The sequence below is a fragment of the Passer montanus genome, unplaced genomic scaffold (assembly GCF_014805655.1).
Source record: "Passer montanus isolate IOZ18808 unplaced genomic scaffold, ASM1480565v1 scaffold54, whole genome shotgun sequence".
Taxonomy (NCBI): domain Eukaryota; kingdom Metazoa; phylum Chordata; class Aves; order Passeriformes; family Passeridae; genus Passer; species Passer montanus.
The window spans coordinates 431,219-450,595 of record NW_024370374.1 but is presented as its reverse complement, the minus strand read 5'-3'; the positions used below and the strand labels follow the sequence as shown (position 1 = coordinate 450,595).

Genomic DNA, 19,377 nt, shown 5'->3' with positions numbered 1-19,377 from the left:
TATCAAATGGGTGAAGAGAAAATTGGAATACTTTGTGGAACATGAAGGTTGCCCAGAGGGGTAGGAGATACCTCTGGAAACATTCCAGGCTAGACTGGATGGACAGGTGAGGGGTGTTGGCAACTCTTCACAAGTACTTAATAAAGCCAACAAAACCAAAGGAGTGAACCCCATGATCTACAAATGAAAAATTATAAAATGGTGATTAGGAAGGGATAAACAGTTCTGGGAAGCCACAAATCTGAATAAATAGGCATCAATTTTATTGAATCATGAATAATTTAAGACTGGTACAATCATCAGCTTTATTCTCCATGACACGGGGTGGGGAAGGGGTAGAAAAGGGCAGAGTGAGAAAGGGGAGGCATGATCTCAAACAGACCATTCACAAATTCCAATCCTAAACGAGAACTGAAAATTAAATAGGGAGAGGAGCAAATGGAAAACATCATAAACGTACACAAAATACTCAATTCCTAGTTTTCTCTTTAAAAATGGCTAGAAAAAATTCATCAAAATGCAGCACTTTTAATCAAATATTTACATTTCTATGTTACAATGAAAAAATGTACATCTTATAGAACATATTTCATAAACTGTTCCACTGGAAATGACTAGATCAAAACAGCAACCTTCCATTTAATATCAACAAAGATTTTTTTGCTTTGTTTTTGTATATTATTTTTTTCTTGAAAGAAAATTGCCACATTTAGACAAGATTTCATACACATAATATTGAAGTTAAGCATCAACAATGAAATATCAAGTTTGCTTCTTTCAAAATGTACAAAAAGGCTAACCAACCCCCTCCCTCCTCCCCTTCCCCCCAAAAAACCCACATCTCATTTATGGCCTGTATCATTCTTGGCAGTTCTGAAGGAAAGAAAATGGTTTATTCTCTCCATTTATAACTCAACACGAATGTTGCATAGAATCTTGCATTTCTTGTTGATTTTTTTTCAAACAAGCCAACTTTGTAAGGAGGAGAAAAAAGGAAAAAAAAAAAAAATGTTTTTGAAAAAGCCTTAAATGAGAAAAGTCACCTAAAGAAAGACTAAATCTATGAAAAGTCTTGATAAAAACTAAGACATGTGCACAACAGGTAACCCTGCTTCCCCAAGTTTCAGAAAAGACACGGAATATTGTGATGCTCAGAATGACTAGCCTATTCAAAATTGCCTCTCTCACTTTAAGCCAAGCTAGTGTCAATAAAAAAGAAGAGATAATAGAAATGTCTTCCTGAGCTTAAGCACAGGATTAAACATGAAAAAAAAATACCCCGTTCCCCACAAATAAAACACTACTTTAAACATGTCTTTTAGCACTTAGTTAAAGGTCAACTGAGACATCTTCTAGGATATCAAGTCCATTTAAAGCCCTAGCCCTGCAATTGGATTTTTTTTTTTACAGGCACATGCTCTGTCTGCATGGATTCAGTTGGGGGATTAAGTACCAAAATTCACAGTAGTAGCAGGTAAAGTCAGTGCTGGGAAGCAGAAGTGTCAAGACTACTGGAAAAATTAACTTCTCTCAAACTCATCATCAGCATGCTATGGATTTGATTCCATACAGATCTAACCCATTTTTTACAGTACCAAGAACTGGATTAGGAAAATTGGCTGAGTAGCCTTTGTTATTCCATTCAGTGAAATAATTAAATCAGATTTCATAAGGTTAAAACAGTAACAACACCAAGCTCTTCCTCCCACCATTAAAATATTTAAATTTTTCCTTTTACAATATTTTTTCTTAAAAAAAAGTCATCAGCACTTAAAAGTTGTAAGAGGAGCAGATTCAAGACCAGCTTAGTAAGACAAAGTACAGTTATATTACAGAAAGTCATGAGGTATAATAAAACCATCCTCTCAAGCTGAGTCACAGAAGCATCAACTTGTTTGTTTACGTTCCTTTAAACCCACAAGCTCTTGAAAAAGTGTTTGTAATAAGATTTCTTCCTGTACATTGAAAAACCAGCATATTCCTGTAATTTATTAGAGTAGAAAAGCTTCTTTTGTCCCTCCTGCATGGATAAAACAGCTCTTCAGCGATTTATTAGCTGGGGATTGATATGAACCTGAAATGTTATCTCATTTTCTTCCTTTTTTTATCACATTTAAACAAATTCTAGTATCTCATACAAACAATATTCACAGCAACTTATGATATTTCAAGAGATGACTTTAGCCCTGTTTCTTTAAATAAAATTCCATAATATACAGCACTAATTTAATCAAACACAATTAGTACAAAATAAGGCATCGCTTTTAAAAGTCAGCACCAGAGGAGAGCTGGAAAGGCTCGTACGAATCCCTCCTGAGGAGTGAGGTGTTGGCTGAGGTACAGCTGGTGTGCTGGGGGTAATGGTGTCACCAGGAAAGTGCAACTCTTTGGGAGGTGTTTTCTTGTTCCCCAACACAAGTACAAGCCTTAACACTGATCATGTAGGTGTGTGCGTTCACACAAGAGGAGAAACCAAACCAGGTTCACAGCTCTGCCACAACTCAAAAGCATGGCACAGCTAAACTCAAAAGACACAGTACTCAGTACCTTACCTTTTTTTTTCCAGACCTGAATACTGCTGAAATGATATTTTTAATTTTTTTTTTTTATTTTAAATTAAAAGAAATTAAAAAGAAAAGTCACAGGAGTTAGTATTGTCACCAGAGTAGCACTGGAACTGCCACAGAGCTGAATTTTAATTAATCCTCTTATGGTTGTGCTGATTGGAATGAAACCTCTGAACAAAACTTAAAGTTTTCTAAAAACAGCTGTCACATTTCATGGCAAGAATTAAAAAATGAAAGTCTAACTCATCCCTTTGCAGAGGTGTAGCTCACCATGCCTGTGCACTGCCAAGGGTCTCTGGAGCTGTAGGACTCCATGGGGCACAGCCCTGCCACTGACTTCTGTGAAGGAGGGAAGCCCCTCTCTCCTCATGGTGGATTAGTGGGGTGTAAGCACCACAGAAGTCAGCCCATCTGGTGGTGTAGATGTAAGTAGGAAGAGAATTGGGCCCTGACTAGCGGAAGGCTACCTGATCTTTCATTTGTAGCAGGATTGATTGCTACACAGTGTTTGAAAAAAACCTGATTTGTTCAGACTGTATACATATTTTTATATATTCCTATTTATATATATATAATCTTTATAAACACACAATGAAAGAAAGCCAAGGTCTCAGACTGGCAAGGAGAGCAGCGCTTTTTGTTTTAGTTTCTTTTTTTCCTTTTATCTTTTTTTAATATTTATTCAAACTTCCCTGTTTTGCAGCTTTGCCTTCATTGAGTATTATTACAGAGGCAAGCAATATTGTTATAGCACCAGAACTATATGAAGCTGAGTTTAACCCACAAAGCTGATTGGTAGAAGTCCAGCCCTCATGTAAATGTGTTTGGTCAGAAGCAGCATAGACAAATATTCCCTCTTCCCTCTCTTTCCAGGCAGTACACGGCACAAAGCTGCTTGCTTCACAGCTGTGAAACTGCCCCCCCACCTCAATCCCTTCAACTTAGTAATGATGACTATTTTTAACATCTTCAGGATCTTAGGCATGAGAGCTTACAGCAACTAAAAAGAAGGAACAAAGGAGTAGTGCAGTTCTCATCATCGTTAAAAGAAAAACAATAAAAAGGTCACTTGGGTTGCCTGCACCCAGGTTCAAGATTGCTACAAGTGTCTTGTTCTTGCAGCTCTTAATACTGAGATCCCAGCCCAGGAACATGTTCTTTTCATCAGTCTGTGATCAAGGCTCTTGTCGAGTGGAAACACTCCTGTCTGAGGGAGATCACAACGTTGACTCCAGAGAGGAATCCAGGATGTCATCGTGATGGCTGTTGCTGTTGGAGTCGCTGTCGTAACTCTGGGGACTGGAGTAGTTGGCTGCCTCCTGCAGTCTCATTAGCATGTTCATCTGCAGAGCCAAGGAAGTTCCTGATTATTTGTATTTTGAGGTAGGAACAACATTAACTCCACATAACAACTACAGTGGAGTTTGCTTTGCCAGTGGCCAGGAAGGAAAGGGAGAAACAAGCAGGGGCAATAATACTGAGACTCAGAACAGACGTATTGACTGTAAATCACAGCAGCATTCAAGTTACTGGTAAAACACAGCTTTTCCAGTAAAGGAAAAAATGAGACGACTGAAGGGGTTAGTCTACAGCCACAGACCAGTTCCTGTTTCCAATCCCTAGAAACAAGGCAAATGAAACGGTTCTGCTGTTCAGAAATGAGAACTTACCAGAGGATCTCCTTCAGCATCACTCACTGGAACTTGTTTGCTGGTGGAGCCTTCCCGGGACACGGAGTAGCCATCAAAGCCCACATCCTCGGGCCTCAGCTGGAGCAGAGGAGGCCACTCGTGGTGCTGGGGGCTGGCTGCCCAGGGGTAGGTGTCCATGACCCACTTGGCAGGATCCTCCCAGGGCGCTCTCCTCCCATACAACTGAAAGAGCACAAAACCATGTCAAACATTCCAACCATCTCATCCACTGCCTACCTAACCAAAATGAATGTGCCATGGTTCTTGTGCTGCAGGAAACACTTTGCAAGCAGGGCTGAATGTGAGAGTTTCCTTACCCTAAACACACAAAGCCCTTTGTCATGGCACTGATTTCGAAGGAGCTGACCACCTTCTCTGAGACTGCAGTGCCCTTCTCTTGGCACCAGCTGAAGGAAGAAACGCCTGAAAATAACGTCACCTAATTAAGTCAACTTAAACAATGTCAGCACACAAAAGATGCCATCAGTGCTGACATCTGGATTGCACTGGCAGCTGTCTTACAAACTGCCACCCATGGAATGTGGAGGAGGAAACGTGAGATCTGTCATCAAGCAAGAATGATGGATGTCAAGGCATAAAGTTTTCAAGTCAGATTTCTTTCACATTCAACCAAGAAAAAGCACCAGCAGCATTTGTCCATGCTCAGGTTCCTAAGTAGGAAAGCTCAGCTTCAAAAGCGTTTTTCTGGACGGAACAGACTGCACTACTGAATCCCTATTCTAAGACAACATATTCATTTAAATGCCTCATGACTTCCAAAAGCATAAATACTACTACAAGTGGCTTTAAAACATTTGTCTTCATTTTATAAACATCACTATCAACATCCTTCAGCAACTGGTGCTTGTCTCTGACATTTTGTCACTGTCCTCTTCCTTTATCCACCTGCACAAGGGTCTAGCAAAGAAATTCACCAGTTCTCTGATGGATCTAGGATTATCTCACTTTGCTCAATAATATTTCTCCACGATACATTTTTTGTGGGTTTAGATTTTGCATGCACAAAGCATTAAAGTGCTGTGAATACCAACCCATGGTGTGCTGTGAAGCAGAAGGGAGCAGAGGTGCCAGCAGATGGTGCTAGGCAATCTGAAACTGAGCCTCCTCCACAGCCCGGACCCTTCATCCTTCAGCCCTCCTACCTTATCTTCCCAGTTTCAAGACGGGGCAAACCCAATTTCCTATTTTAACCTTGTTCTCAAATTTACAATGATACACGTCATTTGGTAAGTGGCAAAGATTTTGTATTTTTCACATTTTTTCTCCTGCAAAACTCTGAGTGGATCTGAGCCAAGGAGAGACTAAATTACTCACCAACCCTCTTCCATGGCAACCACATCGGTCCACCCCTCCCACCAGCATGTTTTCCAGGGAGCAAGTCATGGAACAAGGATGGAAGAGGTTGCTCCACAAAGCAAGAAAGAAAAATCACTGGAATATGACTGACAGTGGCAGGAAGCCTCAGGGACTCTGGGTCCTCTTTTTGCTGGTGCTGCATTCTGTACTGATAGACCAAGCAGGAAGAACTCAGGTTTTATACAACCTTCTAATTTTCACATCCTTGTTTTGAAGAACAAAATGAGTCAGCTCCCATGAGAGCAATTACTGTATGGATTAATTTGGTTTGTTTGTATTTGACCCAAAGTAATTCTCTAAGTGAGAAACAGAAACATAAAAATAGCTGAGAGCAGATCCACAGAGATGAGAGCAAAATTAGGACTCCACCTTTCCTTTGTGTAAGGCAATTTCAGGAAAGAAGATGTGCTCTCAGAGGTGTCTTTGTGGGCATGAGGAACAGAAAACAGCCCCAGATGAAACCCACCTTTCTAGCATTAGCTTGTTCATTAACACCACTCTGGCTATACTTCAAGTACTAAAGTGCATCTTCTTAACCATCAACCAAACAAAAGAAAATTATTTAAAGAGGGATGAATTAGTGCAGTCTGGGGAAATGGGGCTGAAGGGGATAAAGAATCTAAAGCACATTGAGAAACTGAAGTCCTCACACCTGGAACACAAGCCATTCAAATACCCTAAGGACAGATGGAGATACTGGGCAGACCAAGGAAGCAAAAGGATGGTTTTATCAGTTACTCTCTCTCCACTTCCTTTACTAATTTTTCAATGCTTTCCACATGTACTGATCAATTATATGAGAGCTCCAAAACCCAGTACAAGGAGCCCATGTATTACTGTGAGTGTCAGTTTACTCCATTTCAAGAGCAAGGAAAATCACCTGCTCTCCTTTCTCTTGTTTTAGATTGGACAGATTCCTAGGTCCTATTACCTTCCTTTAAAACAAGTTTAATGCAAAATAGTTCTCCTGTTCCATTTCTAGCAAAGTTCCTGAGTGTACTCCAGGATATTGTCTTCCTTATGTCTATGAGTCCCAAATTGTCCCAAATTGTCCCAAAGATCATCTTAACTCTAAGTAGTGACAAATTTCAAATGGGAGCTGCCCAAATTGCCCAATTCTTAGAGAATTAATGTATTTCACAATTTTTTAAGAAGCCATTAGTAAAAGATTAGTTATAAACCATATTTTAAAGTAGGTGCTGCTGGGCTTATTTTGTGAACAAAGAGCTGCTTATTAAAAAACCTCCTTTTTTCCCCCTACCTAAATGGCAAGTCCATAGCAATTCTCTGCTGAACCCTCCTCCTGATTCCAACAAGCTTCACAGTCATACAGACACCAAAAGCTATTCCAAATTTCCAGATTATGAATCAATTACAAAACACAGACAATCAATGATGATTTCACTTCATCCTCTGAAAAGAAATATAAAGGAATCTCCTAAAAAAATCATCTTAAATCCTGAGAAGTAATCAAAATGTCACTGATACTGCTCCTGTCACTCATGTATACATTGTCCCCATGCAAAGCTTTGTTCCTATGCTGAAAGATTTGACTTCCAAAGGAAAATCCTGTGTAACACAGTTAATGATGACAAGCATATTTTTCAGATGCACAGGATAATTTTTAGGTGTGCTTCTGGAACTCAGTATTGAAAGGTATTTGTACGTCTAACTCCTCCCACTGCAAACATCAGCAGTTTGGCATCTAACCACTTCTTCCACTCTCTACTTCAAAAGTGCTTGAAGAGACTAATTCTGCCTGAAATTATTGACAGCTCTGGTTGCATTTTCATAGACATGCAGATATTCAATGTGTGAGGTTGCATCCACAGAAAATGTTGCCACTATTGAGTTCTGTTGCCTTTTGAACAGATGCCATTCTAGACCTATGATTTTTCCCTTTGCCTGCTCACCTGTAGCCCTTCTCTTACTGCCTCCAGAAGATATGGAATGATGGAGTAGTTCCACAAGTCAGTGAACCAAACTCTAGAACCATCTACATCTATTGGACAGGAAAGGAAGAGCCGTGGACCTGGAGAGGGAAATTCAGATATTACACTCAAATCACAAGTGCAATTAGGGTGATGACATCTAAAACTTAGGTTTTAAAGAAAGCCTTTTTTACATGACACAGCACAAGGAAGTATACAAAGATACACCTGATATACAAGGAAATAAAATACATATATTTACATATGCCTGGGCAGAGTACTTACCAATAGTAACATCAGAGGAGCTGTGAGCCTCCAAGAATTTGTTCAGATGTTGCCAGACCTTGGGAATCCAATCAATAATCTTGACCAGCTCTGCATTCCTCATCCTGCCACTGATCTCTGTTTCAATCAGTTTTCTTCTCAGGAAACGGCTGAGAAAGCCTTTGACTGGCTCAGTGTGGTTTGCACATAGCACCCATCTATGGCACAACATCAGAAATGGACATTATTTCTCTTCCATGCTACTAACTATTCCTGACTACATTTCCCTTCTTATTTCCAGATTATCAGGATCAAAATGGGCTATTCCAGTCATACATGTTTTTCAGCAGAAGTTACTTTGAAATATTTCACTACATGAGCTGTTTTTTATTGTGCATTGTTTCAGCTTGTTTCTCATTAATCTCCTTTGCCTAAATAATGTCTTACTGAAAATCAGGTAGAAAATAAAGTATCTTAACAATCCTCTAAAAAATAAAAAGTTTTATGAACCCAGTTCTTTTAATGACAGCACTTTAACCAAGCTGAACATGTCAGGGCAGCAACCAGGAGCAAATGGCATTTCTCTCTCACTTCGCTATTTCAGCTGATAAGAACAATTTAAAATTACTCAGTAGCCATTACTCCTTTGCCAGCCCACAAACACAAATGAGAAACCTGAATAAACAGTACCTGAAATTATGGTGAAGTTGAAGATTAGGTGTGGAGGAGGTGGCTTGGTTCATTGTGCCAATAATATATGGACTATTGGGAGAAAAAAAATCAAGCAAATCAAACTTGTGAACATTGAAAAACAAGTTTTAAGTAAAACCTAAACATTAAAAAACGTCATTCAAAACTCTTTTGTCAAAGAATGTTTTGTAGTTACTTATCACCAAATTCTTTACTGAGATTCTGTGACCAAATTCTGGAAGCAAACCACAAGTCCCAAAACAGGACCTTTCACTACAAATGGGGTTTTACTACTAATGATCTACATCATGAAGCAAATACAACTACTTTTAAATTACTTATTTCAGAAAAATGGATCATTTTATGAAGGAAAAAAATCCCTCTGAAGCACTGTCCACAATATGGACAACCTGGTCATCTTCCTCCACATTACTAAATTAATGAAGGCTCTGTGTGATTGCATTTTGCAGAAGCAGTGCACTGAGTACAGGATTAGCATTTGCAATGTGTTCTGATACTATTTCTTTACCATTTGTGGTACTTGCAGTTTAGAAGTCCATTAAAGATCTCTCCTAGGGAGCTAACGTGGTGCAAATTATCCAAAATGATGACAAGAGGCATATCTACAGCATTATTTTCACTGTTGCACTGGTCTGCCAGGTTGGACAGGTACTGGCGGAGTTCCTGCAAAGCAGATATAAAGAAGCAAAAAAAATGTTTTGTCTTCACATTTCTTAAAAAATCAATCAAGATAAATAAGCTTGGTAACAAAACCTAAAGCAAAAGAGTCTGACACCTAACAAATCACACATTTTCTATGAGAAAACACAAGATATGGTTTTCTTTCTCTTTTGTAGGTTATACTGAAGACTCAGAGACTGTGCCAGAAATCCTCTGTGAGATACGGGCTTAAAGAAGGGTAATATTTTGTAACTTAGTTTGTGTTTTTTATTCATCAATGTCAGACGTAAGAGGTCTGAAACATATTTTTGTTTTCAGGAACTTGATCAACTCTCCCCATACCAAAACGAACTCTGCATTCCAGGCATATTTGTTTTATCATCTTGCAATTGTGTTTCCATCAAAATACAGATGACAAAATTAATCTGGAACAAACCATCCCTCATCAGAGGCCAAATCTGGATGCCTTCAGTAATGATGGAAAGGAGGATGAGCTTTTGGTGTTGCAGATGAGTGGCTGAAATGCTCTCAGCAGCTTTAAAGAATGTCTGAAATCACACCAGTGGCTTACAACACAACTTCAACTATCCCTTTCCTCCAGAGGAAAATATGCCTAAGGCCATCAAATACACAGATTTTTTTTTTCTTTCTTTCCTTTAATCTAGATGATCACTGGAAGTATATTCATCAAAACCACTAGCATATAAAAAAAGCAAAGACATGCCTTACCTGCCCAGGAATGTGTCTGCACAACAGCCCCTCCAAACCCCAAACCCAGCACATGACTACAACTGCTGATAACTGCAGCTGCAGAAGCTCCTGACAGCCTACAGATGCATTTGAGGGTTTTGGGAAAAGTGCCCACATGCAATAGGGATCGCTTAAATCTCTGGGAATTTTATGCAGGTGTTTCACTTCCTGGGCAATTCTCAGGCTCCTAAACACTTGAAAATCATGACACCTTTAAGTGTTTAAATACACACCTGGAAGCCTGCTGTTCCAGATCCATAATCAAGTGAATCTGAAAACCTTTAAGCATTGTTTCCTTCAGGATAAACATAACGCTTTGAAAATGAAGCTAAGTTCAAAATGACGGATTAGGAAAGGTCTCTCATTTGGGACACGTGGCTGTGCGAGGAGTGCAAGGTGCTTGCTCACCTTGCTGGATTTGTGGTCGACGTTGAAGGTGGCGATGATGCCCTCAGCCAGCTCCCTGCCCTCCCTGAGCACCATGTACTCAGACAGGCGGTTGGCCAGGTAGGTTTTGCCCGTGCCACTGGGGCCAGACAGGATGATCCTCCTGTGCTCCATCAGCAGGGACACGTAGCGCTGCAGGATGGGCTTGGGGATCAGCGACTCGAACACCAGCCCGTCCAGGCTGTTCTCACAGATACCTGCAGCAGGGAAACACGCCTCTCTTAGGGGGATTTCCAGTTTTTATCCAAATGGACCTGATCAAGCTGCTCTTCACTTCAGAGCAAACCCTTTCCCCACCCCAGTATCCCTTGTGGTTGAGAGAGGCACACATAAAGCTGGGAAACAAGTGCCGGGGTGACCCGTGGGCTTAGCCTGGATCCTCCTTCAGCCTGTTTAAGTCCTCAGCTGCACCCCTAAAGCCCTTTGGAAGCTGCCACACCAAAGGATTCCAGGCTACACTTTTCATGCACAAGCCATCCACTTTACAGCATTTCACCACCCATTCACCCTGAATGTACCTGTTTACTTTTGGATCACTAGACAAAAAACTCCCAGCTATCATCAACTCCCCCTACTTTCCCAAATGCTTGTAATTAAACTCCTCCTCTGTGCTGATAGTTATCTCCTCTAACAGAAAACTCCTACTGATAAGCATTTATGCCATGTCAGCAGTCATTTTAGGCAGAATTGGCTTAGGAAAAATACACAGTGCTTCAAAATAAACAGCAGGAAGGGAAATTGGCAGATCACCCAGAGAAATGCTTGCACCTCAGTGGTTACTTGGAATATTAAATATTTATATAGGCAGCTTTGTATCTCAAAGGTATATGTAAGTGATTTTCCATAAACTGATTAAATACATTTCTTTTTTATTGAAAACTATTATCACTTATGAACCTTCAAGGCACAAGTCAAGTCAGTGCAAGTTAAATACAAACTCAAACTGCAGCTTTACAGACACAGTTAGACCTTATGCAATATTTCAGTTAGGATTTATGACTGGACAATGCATTTTATATGAGTAGAATATCCTGGGTTAATGCCAAGCCTCAGTAAGTTGATGTATTTCACAGTTTATTGCATCTTCCTGCCCACTGCTTTGCTATACAAGGTTACCTTGTATTGGTTTTTACACCAATCTTCAAAAATCTGCTTTCAGTCAAATTTCAAAGCTGAACTGAAGAATGTTTGGCACTGCTCACAAATACCATCTGTCTGCAGATTTCACTGGTCTAACTTTGAGCAAACTGATACATGTTCAAAATGCAGCAGTTGAGGGCTTTACCCCTGAACTTAGTTTCACAGCATAGTTTTCTTTAAAAAGTTCTTCCCTAAGAAACCAAATGAGAAACACAAATACTAAATTTTTATCAGTCTTACAGAATGAAATCAATGGGAATTCTGAAAACCATACATTTTGAGAAATCCAGATTTTAAGGAGTTTCATACAATTTGGGCTCCCTCCTTCCTGGTACTTAAGGAGGGACCCTTCAGTAAGACCAATCAAGCAAATGAGTCAAGATCTATTTTTTTTAAACCCTGCATGAAGGAAATAACAAGTACACCTGTGACAAAGAAATAATGAAATTTTGAGGCTTCACTCATTTGGAAAGTACTTTGCTGCTCAAACAGCTCCACTGCATCCTTTGTGGTGTGAAGTCTTCTCCAGGACAACTTAAGATCTGTGAAGTGTGTAATTTTTCCTAGAGTTTCAGGTTGAAAACTTGTTGAAATTACAGACTCAGCATACCCTAAGTGCTGACTTTATCACACGAAAATCGCAGGAAGTAAATAAATGGTAGGAAGAGGAAAAAGCAGCACAATAAAAAGTCTTTACTCCTCTGAGTTTCTGGACACAGCAAGCTCTGATAAACTCAAGAGTGAAAACTCCACCAGGCAGGTCAGGTGAAATTACCTTTGATGGTAACTGAGATAGTGTTGTTGTCTCCAACCAGGTACCCACAGGGCAGCAGCTCCGGGGTCTCTGCGCTGTTGGTGCGCCTGATTTCCCCAATGCTGTAACCCAGAACACTGTCTGAGTTCAGCCCCAGCTGGCTCACGGGATCCACGTGGATGATGTACTCCTGGGGTGGGAAAGGGACACGGGAAGTCAGGCAGCACTGGGGGCTTGTTCTCTGCTGTGACAGTGCTTAATGCACAAAGTTAAATACAGCCTGGTACCATCAGAACACCCCCCAGGAGAACTCGAGCTCGCAGCATTTTGTACCCACTGACCTTAAACAGGCGTCTTACAACCCCATCCAGAACATCCCACTTGGTCTTCCCACTGACTCCAATGCAGCCTATGAGGAAGGTGCGAGGCCTGGAATCCTAAAGGCACAGGAATAATTCTGTCAGACAAGTGTGGTTAATGTGATTAAAACACTGGCTTCCCTGTCCCCTCCCCTTTTACTTCTAAATAATGGTGCATCCTTACCACTCTATATGGTGAATTCTGAACGGCATGTGGAATTCTTTTCACATAATAAACATTTTCTACAGTGTTGGAATTGCAAACCTAAACAACACTCAGGTGGCTGTGGTGTTAAGCTAAAGGTATTTATTAATCAATCCATGAACAATTCAAAAATCTCTGAGAGGATTACAGTTTAACAATGAGACAGAAAGTCTCTTAGGAATATTCTAGACAGAAAAGTAGATGTCAAGTTCATTCTTCCATGACTTCACAATTAAAGGTGTTACATTTGCTAGGTTTATCCTATTTATTTTTAGAAATTCTTCTGTGAGCACAGAAACCTATATATATATAGATAAATTATACATGGCTCTAATGTATACATGGCTCTAGTAATATAGAGACTTTATATTTATATACTATATATGATGTATCAGAGCATTTTGCATTTTGTAAGTTACTTTTAAGGCAGATAAAAGAAATCAGAATAAATATAATTTTTCTGGTTTTCTACAGCTACACTTACTGTGAAACATTAATTGAAGAGAAAACTAATTTCTATCATGAGATTTGAAGTGTTACTAAAACTTGCTGTGATTGCAGTCAATCAGCAGCAGTTTTACTTTTTATCCAGGGTTGTAATAATTAATGCAAAATAGGTATTTAATAGAAAGAGCTTCTGAGTCCATTTTATTTATGATCATTCAGATTCCACCCCTCAGGAAGACATGAAGTTACTCCTTAAACATGCTTTTAAAGGTGCTCAAAGATGTGAGATAGCAAGGCCATTGCTTGTCAAGGACTGTGTAATACATTCATGCATGTAGTATGTTAAACACACGAGACAGGATGCAACTTTACAATATTTGCAATTTATTTGGGTATTTAGGATTCTTTCATGTACTTGTAGATGGAAAACATCTGAAAGATGTCATTCTAAACAGGGCACTTGTGCCAGAGAGGACAACTTGAACTAGAATGATCTCCCAGTTTGGATTTGTCAAGTGCTTCCATAAGATTGGTGCTTCTGGCATTTCGGTCCCTCTCAGCAGCTCCAAGGAAGCTAGAGGTAGCCAAGTGCCCTCTCTATCACTATCAACACACCAATGAACTGTTTTCCTGAGAAAATCCTTGAAAGTCCTTTGCAAGCTTGAGTTCTCTCACACATTCTGAAGTTACCTACATTTCAAAGCTGGGGATGAAACACAACGCACCTCCTTCCATTTCATCTTGTCCTGGAAGTTGACAACTATTTTGACATTCCTGCCTCCTTCCTTCCGGGCAGAGCCATCTCCAGTGTCATCCAAGAGCATGTCTGTGGACAGGAAACATCAACAGCTTCACAGCTGGAGCTCAATTACAATGAAGACTATTCTGGTTTATTGTAGTCAAACACCACATGTCTGGGCTTCACATGCCCCGAGGTAAAGCACAAGAACCAGGCTGACTGACTTCCCTGTCACATAGCCCTCTCAAAAAGGGAAGGTCATTGAAAATTATTAGCCAGTTACTCTGTATTTTCCTTCCTATGATATATCTCCTGGAAAATGTGCACTATTAAATGGCTTTAAACATGACTTTTCAGAGCTGAGGTCATAATTGGAGGGTGTAGCAGACCTATGATGATATTTAAAAGAAGGCTCTGTGCCAGCTCGTGACATATTTCCACACCTCAGCTGTTAAAAATCTTCATGCTTTCATTTTTCCATGGCTAACCAACTCAAGCTTTCCAAGTGCATGATAAAACCTGCCCCACCACCCTTCTCATTGAACTCACCGAGACTGGTTGACTCCGTGAGGTTCAGGCTGTGTTGAGAGAGACCCACTGAGTGTCTGGGAGAGGAGGAGATGGAAACCTGAGACTGAGCCCTGCTACAGCTGCCATGGTTTTCAGATTTCAGCCGATCGTTCTCTGCTTTTAACTTTTCAATCTCACTCTTGAAAAGACAAATCAGACATTAGAAGGCACAGTGAAAACATGATTATAAGATAGCAACATAAGAAATTTATAAGAAATTTAAGAATAAAAGGTAGCTTAGCAGAAATGCTGTTTCCACCATGTTTAATTAAGGATTTTAATTATTAAAATGTCCTTTCTGTGAAACTTTTAAAAGTATCCTAAAATACCTAAATATGTGGGAATTCACTAACACTGAAACGCAACTACCTTAAGGCAGAGAGTGTGGAAACATTTGAAAGCCAAAAAAATGCTGTCCCCAAAATGCTGTTCCCCAAAATCCTGTCTTGGGGTTGAAACAGCTGCAGCTGAGGGCAGCAATGTCAGGTGTTCAAGCTGACCTTTAATGAAGTTGAACACTGGCACAGGGTTAAACACAGCCTTTAGCAAGCACTCAGATCAGTGCTGTGGGGGGGGCTGGCCACACCAGCACAGGCTGTGGGATGTGGGGCAGCTGCTCCTCACCTGCATCCTGTTCATGGCCTCGCGCAGCTGGTCCAGCTGGTGGGCAGAGCTGAGGGCCTCCAGGCGGATGTCCGTCAGCTTCATCTCCTTGTCCCGCAGCTCGTTCCGCAGCTGCAGCACCGTCTCAGCCTCGCTGTCCGCGCACTCCGAAATACTGCGGGACACCGACAAACACGCGCTCGTTCCTCTCCTTCTGCTGCTTCTCCAGGATTTATTAGCAGAAGAGGAATGATTCTTTTTATTCTGCTTGAAGCAGGTAGCAGTTTGGGCTTATTGATTTAGTGATGCCGTAAGTCAGATATTAAACAGGCCATGGTTATTTTAGAGTCTGATGAAACAAAGATGTCTGAGGGTTATTTTTTTTAAATCAACATCTGAAACAGAATTCTCTGAAAACACCTACTATCGGATAGTCTTCATTTTTTTTACAGTAGTTGCTATAAAGGAAAACTTCCAAAGCCAAAATCTAAATAAATTAAGGGCAGGCATTTAACAGCAGCTGGTTGGAGATTGATGAGTTCACAGACAGATTTAAAGCTCACCAGGTGTGCACAGCTGGGTTTCCCTGAACTGCTCTGGAGGGTTTGGAACTCTACACCAATTCAAGCATGATAAATTCCTGCTCGCTTTAAAGAACTTTTTTTTTCCCCTCCGCCCACATTTAAAAAAAAAAAAAAAAAAAAAAAAAAATTCAAGCATGATAAATTCCTGCTCGCTTTAAAGAACTTACACTTAAAAAATTTTTGGTGGCTTTTTTTTTCCCCTCCGCCCACATTAAAAAAAAAAAAAAAAAAAAAAAAAAAATCAGAGTAACAGCATTCCAGCACATTTGTAACTGTATCTGTATAAAGATCAACTATGCAGCTGCACGCTTTAGGGGAGATTTTACCTAACATGTCTTTCGCTAAATCAGTTTCATGAGAGATGTTTTCCCTACCAAAAAGCCAATAAGCCAAAACGCACCAGTTTTACTTGTTCTCTATCCTTCCCCTAGTTCACATATTTACTCTTTGTTCACATTTATCCTTTTGGCTTCCATAGCAAGGTGAGACGTACTCACACAGCATTTTGGCTGATGACAGATGGGATCATCATTTGACAATTTTCTGGCCTGAGAGTTGTAAAGCACAACTTGCTGTAGTCACCAGAAATGCACTGAGTTAGGCTCAAGAGACAGAAGAAGCTTTGATACAAAAATCATGGGGGATTATCTTCTGCTACTGACATTTCATCACTGTTATACAGCTGGAAACTATTGCTATTGTTTTCACCTCTTCATGTGAAAACAAGTGGAAGGGAACTACTCCAATGCATTTGTTCTGAAATCAGGTTGGAAGCTCTGCATGACCTCCCAAGGTCAGGAGGCTGTCTGCTTTCACAACAATACTCACTGTTACAACTTTCTGTATTTATCCTGCTCTAGTGACAAAGCTACTGATGGAATTAACCTAAAAGCTGTTTCACTAAATTTTCCATGTACATTCTCAAATGTGAGCTCAGACTCAAATTGTTAAACTTTATTTCACAGGTGGCCATGGAAAGGACCAGCCACAGGTGGCTGGGGAGCTACAGAAGGAAAGGTGAGTGGATCATCTCCATCCACCAGACACAAGCAGATAGATGAGTTCATCTGTATCACTAATCCGCAGTGTTTGATTTCCTTTCCTTTATCTGAATTTGTCAATAGAATTGGGAACTTACCACAGCAGATTAATACAGTATGTGCTGTGTTTGGACAAGAGAAACAAAATCCCAGATTTGACCTGGTTTGTTTAATTAACAGAAGAGATCCAATTAATTTGGCACCTCAAGGTCACGCTGGTTATAAATATTCTTGATAATCAGTACATTCTGCTGAGAGAGCAATCCAATGAAATATTTACACTTCAGCACTGATGCAATGATTTTTGGCTTCCTAGACACTAATGGAAAGTACTGGGTTGGGAGTCAGCTCATGCATCTTTAAATCTCTGAATACATGAATTCAGCATTTCTGTCCTCTGCCTTTCCTCTACCAATGCAGCAAGATGCCTTTCATGCTGTTTTCTGTCTAAAAATTACAAAAATCACTTACAGGGAATTGGAATGGGAAGCTCTCAGCAGTGGTGTTGAAACAGTGGTCTTGTGGTGTGGTAGCTTTGGTGAGGAGGGTAAGGAAGAATCAGTCATCTCCTCAATGTCTGAATGAGAAGATGCTGACTTGGGAGATTTCTTTTTCCCAAAAGCTTGCTTGAAGGAGCTGCGTAACTGGAAAAAAAAAACCAAAAAAACCAAAAAAAAAAAGGCCATAGCAGCAGGTCCATCATTAAGAGTGAAACCAGGCAAAAAAACCCTCATAGAGTAAAAACTCTCAGCATGCAAATACTCCAGATGCTACAGCCATACTCACATACACAGTAACATGGGTGAAAAATAAAAAAAGCTTTTTCCTTAACTAGTTTATCAGATTAATAAGGTCAATAGGAGTGGCTATGGATGCTTCCTATTTTTGAAGAGCTATTTGACAGCAAACTCTGTTCAGTGCAACAAGCTCTACAGCAGCGTGGTGACAGCTTGCAGCTGTGCTGGCACAGGGCCCAGCCCAGGTTAATGGTGCTGGAAGGGTTAGTGGTGTCAATGGGGGGTTAGCTTTGTACGTCCGAGTTTAAAGTAGGTCCTCCTTACCTCGTTGACCTGCCAGAAGAAGTGCAAGCAAAAGGAAGTGGGGGAAGGAAAAAAGACATGTTTTAACAGATAAAGCCTCTGGTGAGGGAAGTTTTGGATTTCTGAGACAAATACAATCAATGATTAACAAAGACAAACAGTTACTTTAAAACCAGAACCCTGCCTTTTCAAAACCAGAAGTCTCAAACCACATATGGCCATTTTTTTTCATTACCTGAGGAACACACCAAACTTTCTTAACTATTTAAATTACATATTCTCCTTAGCTTAGGCAGAGTGCTTTGGCTAAGAGCCAAGTTAATAATGTATTTTTCCTTGCAGGAACAGGTATTTCACCATGTGAAAAGACTGCAACTTCTCTACCCACCTGCAACTAAAATAACCTTCAGTAATGTGACTGCCATTTTCCAAACAAGAATTAATATTCAAGTCGTTAAACTGCTGTGACCCCAAAGATACAATTAAACAGGTAGTGTTCAAGAAGCATTTGGACAATGTTCTTAGATATTTAAAGTTTCACTTTTAGGGAGCCCTAAAAGTTAAACCCCCATGGAATCAAGGTCTGGATTTGATGATCCTCATGGCTCCCCTCCCACTCAGGATACTCCATGTACGCCTTTTAATGCCATTGCAAAAATTGCTTACGTACACAGGCTGGCTTAATATGAGCTGAAAACAGTTTTTTAAGCTAGACAGAGACTCCTACAATGAGAAATGTTGAAACTCTGATGTTTCAGCTCTGAATGGACATCTGCATTGCTTCTACACAGAACACAAAGACCTCAGCTGAGAACTTCCTCAGCACCGGTGGAATAAAGAATCCGTGAATCAGATTCATCTCACTCTTCTCTGTAGTGTTTTAATTTCCAATCTTCATTTCATAGCAATGATGTACTAATTTTTAATAACAACATAAAAATACTGTCCTGTTTCTTCTATTTCATGAAAATTTATTTATTTAACTTTATAATAAAAAATGTTTCCTTAACCTTCTTCAAAAATAGTTATCTGATGAATGAGAAATGTAGGCTGATGTAAGACCATATCCACTAGGTTACAATAACAAAGAATAGAAGCTAAACAAGAATTTTAAAAAGTGTTTATCTTATCTTAAAACTACAAAAGTTTTGTGTCACAAACTAAGGGTTGCTAGAAATTTCAAAGTTACAGCAATTTACCTTGTCTATATACTAACGTACAGTACAAGAAAGATTTAGACAAGATGTTGTTTCCATTCTACCAATTATTTAAGGGGCAGAGTGGAAATGCTTCTTTTTTGAAGCAGCTGGCAATACCAAGAGATACCAAAATGAAACCTCTGAGATAAGAGAGAATAACAAGCACTTGTTCAGGAAGCTCTTTCTTACAGTTCAGGAGGTTCATCAACATTTTTGAGAGAATACCAAGTAAATAGCCTTTACCAGCTCTAACCACATTTTGCATCTCTACAGATTTTTCTGTATACCCAGGAGATCCA

At 39.9% G+C, this 19,377-nt stretch overlaps 1 protein-coding gene across 11 annotated transcripts in view; it reads right to left on the bottom strand.

Annotated features, from left to right (window-relative positions):
• Positions 1 to 240: 240 nt before the first annotated feature.
• NAV2 (neuron navigator 2) overlaps positions 241 to 19,377 on the bottom strand; it is a 372,985-nt gene continuing 353,848 nt past the window's right edge. For 7 of the 11 annotated variants that reach the window (XM_039724986.1, XM_039724990.1, XM_039724980.1 and 4 more), the window contains 14 exons: positions 17,901 to 17,909; positions 17,311 to 17,483; positions 15,237 to 15,390; positions 14,592 to 14,751; positions 14,029 to 14,129; positions 12,634 to 12,729; positions 12,314 to 12,482; positions 10,360 to 10,595; positions 9,050 to 9,204; positions 8,521 to 8,592; positions 7,852 to 8,048; positions 7,549 to 7,667; positions 4,238 to 4,441; positions 241 to 3,910 (listed from right to left, as the gene is read on the bottom strand). In XM_039724986.1, coding sequence (XP_039580920.1) covers positions 3,785 to 3,910; positions 4,238 to 4,441; positions 7,549 to 7,667; positions 7,852 to 8,048; positions 8,521 to 8,592; positions 9,050 to 9,204; positions 10,360 to 10,595; positions 12,314 to 12,482; positions 12,634 to 12,729; positions 14,029 to 14,129; positions 14,592 to 14,751; positions 15,237 to 15,390; positions 17,311 to 17,483; positions 17,901 to 17,909 — 1,971 coding nt within the window. In that variant the 3' untranslated portion in view covers positions 241 to 3,784. The remainder of the gene's footprint in view (positions 3,911 to 4,237; positions 4,442 to 7,548; positions 7,668 to 7,851; positions 8,049 to 8,520; positions 8,593 to 9,049; positions 9,205 to 10,359; positions 10,596 to 12,313; positions 12,483 to 12,633; positions 12,730 to 14,028; positions 14,130 to 14,591; positions 14,752 to 15,236; positions 15,391 to 17,310; positions 17,484 to 17,900; positions 17,910 to 19,377) is intronic. The other 4 variants (XM_039724991.1, XM_039724981.1, XM_039724983.1 and 1 more) reach the window with 1 other exon arrangement.